Source organism: Rhincodon typus, chromosome 41 (genome assembly GCF_021869965.1).
Source record: "Rhincodon typus isolate 14 chromosome 41, sRhiTyp1.1, whole genome shotgun sequence".
Classification (NCBI taxonomy): domain Eukaryota; kingdom Metazoa; phylum Chordata; class Chondrichthyes; order Orectolobiformes; family Rhincodontidae; genus Rhincodon; species Rhincodon typus.
The window spans coordinates 5302419-5303868 of NC_063372.1; the positions used below are offsets into that span (position 1 = coordinate 5302419).

At 43.7% G+C, this 1450-nt stretch overlaps 1 protein-coding gene across 5 annotated transcripts in view; it reads right to left on the bottom strand.

Moving 5' to 3' along the window:
* Window positions 1-6: 6 nt before the first annotated feature.
* LOC109925786 (zinc finger CCCH domain-containing protein 10-like) overlaps window positions 7-1450 on the bottom strand; it is a 6042-nt gene continuing 4598 nt past the window's right edge. For 4 of the 5 annotated variants that reach the window (XM_048618910.1, XM_048618912.1, XM_048618909.1 and 1 more), the window contains exon 3: window positions 7-1450. This exon is cut by the window's right edge. In XM_048618910.1, coding sequence (XP_048474867.1) covers window positions 359-1450 — 1092 coding nt within the window. In that variant the 3' untranslated portion in view covers window positions 7-358. The other variant, XM_048618913.1, reaches the window with a different exon arrangement.

Genomic DNA, 1450 nt, shown 5'->3' on the forward strand with positions numbered 1-1450 from the left:
AAAACAAAAGCAAGACTTCTGCTGACACCAAGTTTTCAAAGCATTCAAAAACATGGGTTCTGTTGGATCTGTTTTTTTTTTGAACATTTGCGACATACATAGTGGCAAACTGAAGGGTGGTTTAACTTCAGTATGCTACTATTGCTGAGGTACAATTCTGCACAGGCAGTTTCCCAGTGAGCTCATAAGCACGCACCATTTGAGACAGGAGTTAAAAAGCATCTTCATTTCATTGTTTCGGCAAAAGGGTTGCTGATGGTGAGACTCCCTCTTTAAGAATCATACTTAACTCAATTTTCACAATTTCCCTGGGAAGCAACAACAGGAAAATATGAATTTTTCATAAAGTCTTCAAACCTCAACTCTCTTCTGCACGACAGAGGAACCTCATACTCTGCGACGCATTTGGGTAACTGACCATTTGAGTGGTGGTATAACTCATGGCAATTCCTGGCAGTGATTGTGTAACTGCCACAGGTGTAGAGATGGCAAGTGGTGCCATCGAGACTGGTGAGGTCATCCCCTGGGCATAGGGTGCAGAAATAGAAGCGCTAAGACGGGGAGGACTTTGGGATGTAGCTTCAGAACACAATGCATTATGAGCTCTAGCTTGCGCTATCAACTCTTGATGAGAAATGGGTTGTGATCTCAGTGTCTGGTTGCTCAGGGTGGTGTGAGTTTTTACTATGCTACGGTTATAATTGGTAAGAGTGTGCATAGCTGGGTGTTGTGTTGGGTCAGCCCCAGTGTTCAGGATCCCCAACTTCACCTGCTTGCGCAGATCTGCATTCTGTTCCAGAAGGACCTCATTAGTCAGCATTAGGCTTGACACCTGCTTTTTGAGCTCTTCGTTGCGCTTTCTGAGCATATGGTTTTCCTCCTCCAAAAAACTTAGTTCACCTGGGCGCAGACTAGGAGTGCTGTAATCAAATACTTCAAAACGCAGGCCCTCCACCCTTCTCCTTTTCGGATGTTGGTCATAATCACATCTCTCTGTCTCATAAAGGTCATCCAAACGATCATATCTACAAATCTCAGGAGAAAGTTCTCTATCTTGTGACGACACTCTTTCTACACTTTTTTTATCATTGTCATCACGTTTCAAATGCTGGAATTTACATTTGGATCCTCTTCGACACTTGCCCTTAAGAAAGTCACGACAGAATGGGATCTCCTTTGTAATAAGAGGAAGATTAGAGGGTGAAAGCCCAAAAGTCACAGCCACTGTCTGTTGCAAGTGGGCAGGAAGCTTTCCTGTTTTATTGTAATAATTCTCTTCCCCCTTCGTACCGTGAATGAATGTGCAGTTCTCACGGGTACATTTACTATTCTGAAAGTACTGACAAAAGATTGACTCATGCCGCATGTCACCCACATTGTAGGCCTCAACATTGTCTGGATGAAAGTACCTGCAATTCTTACCACGGTTGCAGACATTGCGCAGAAAGTC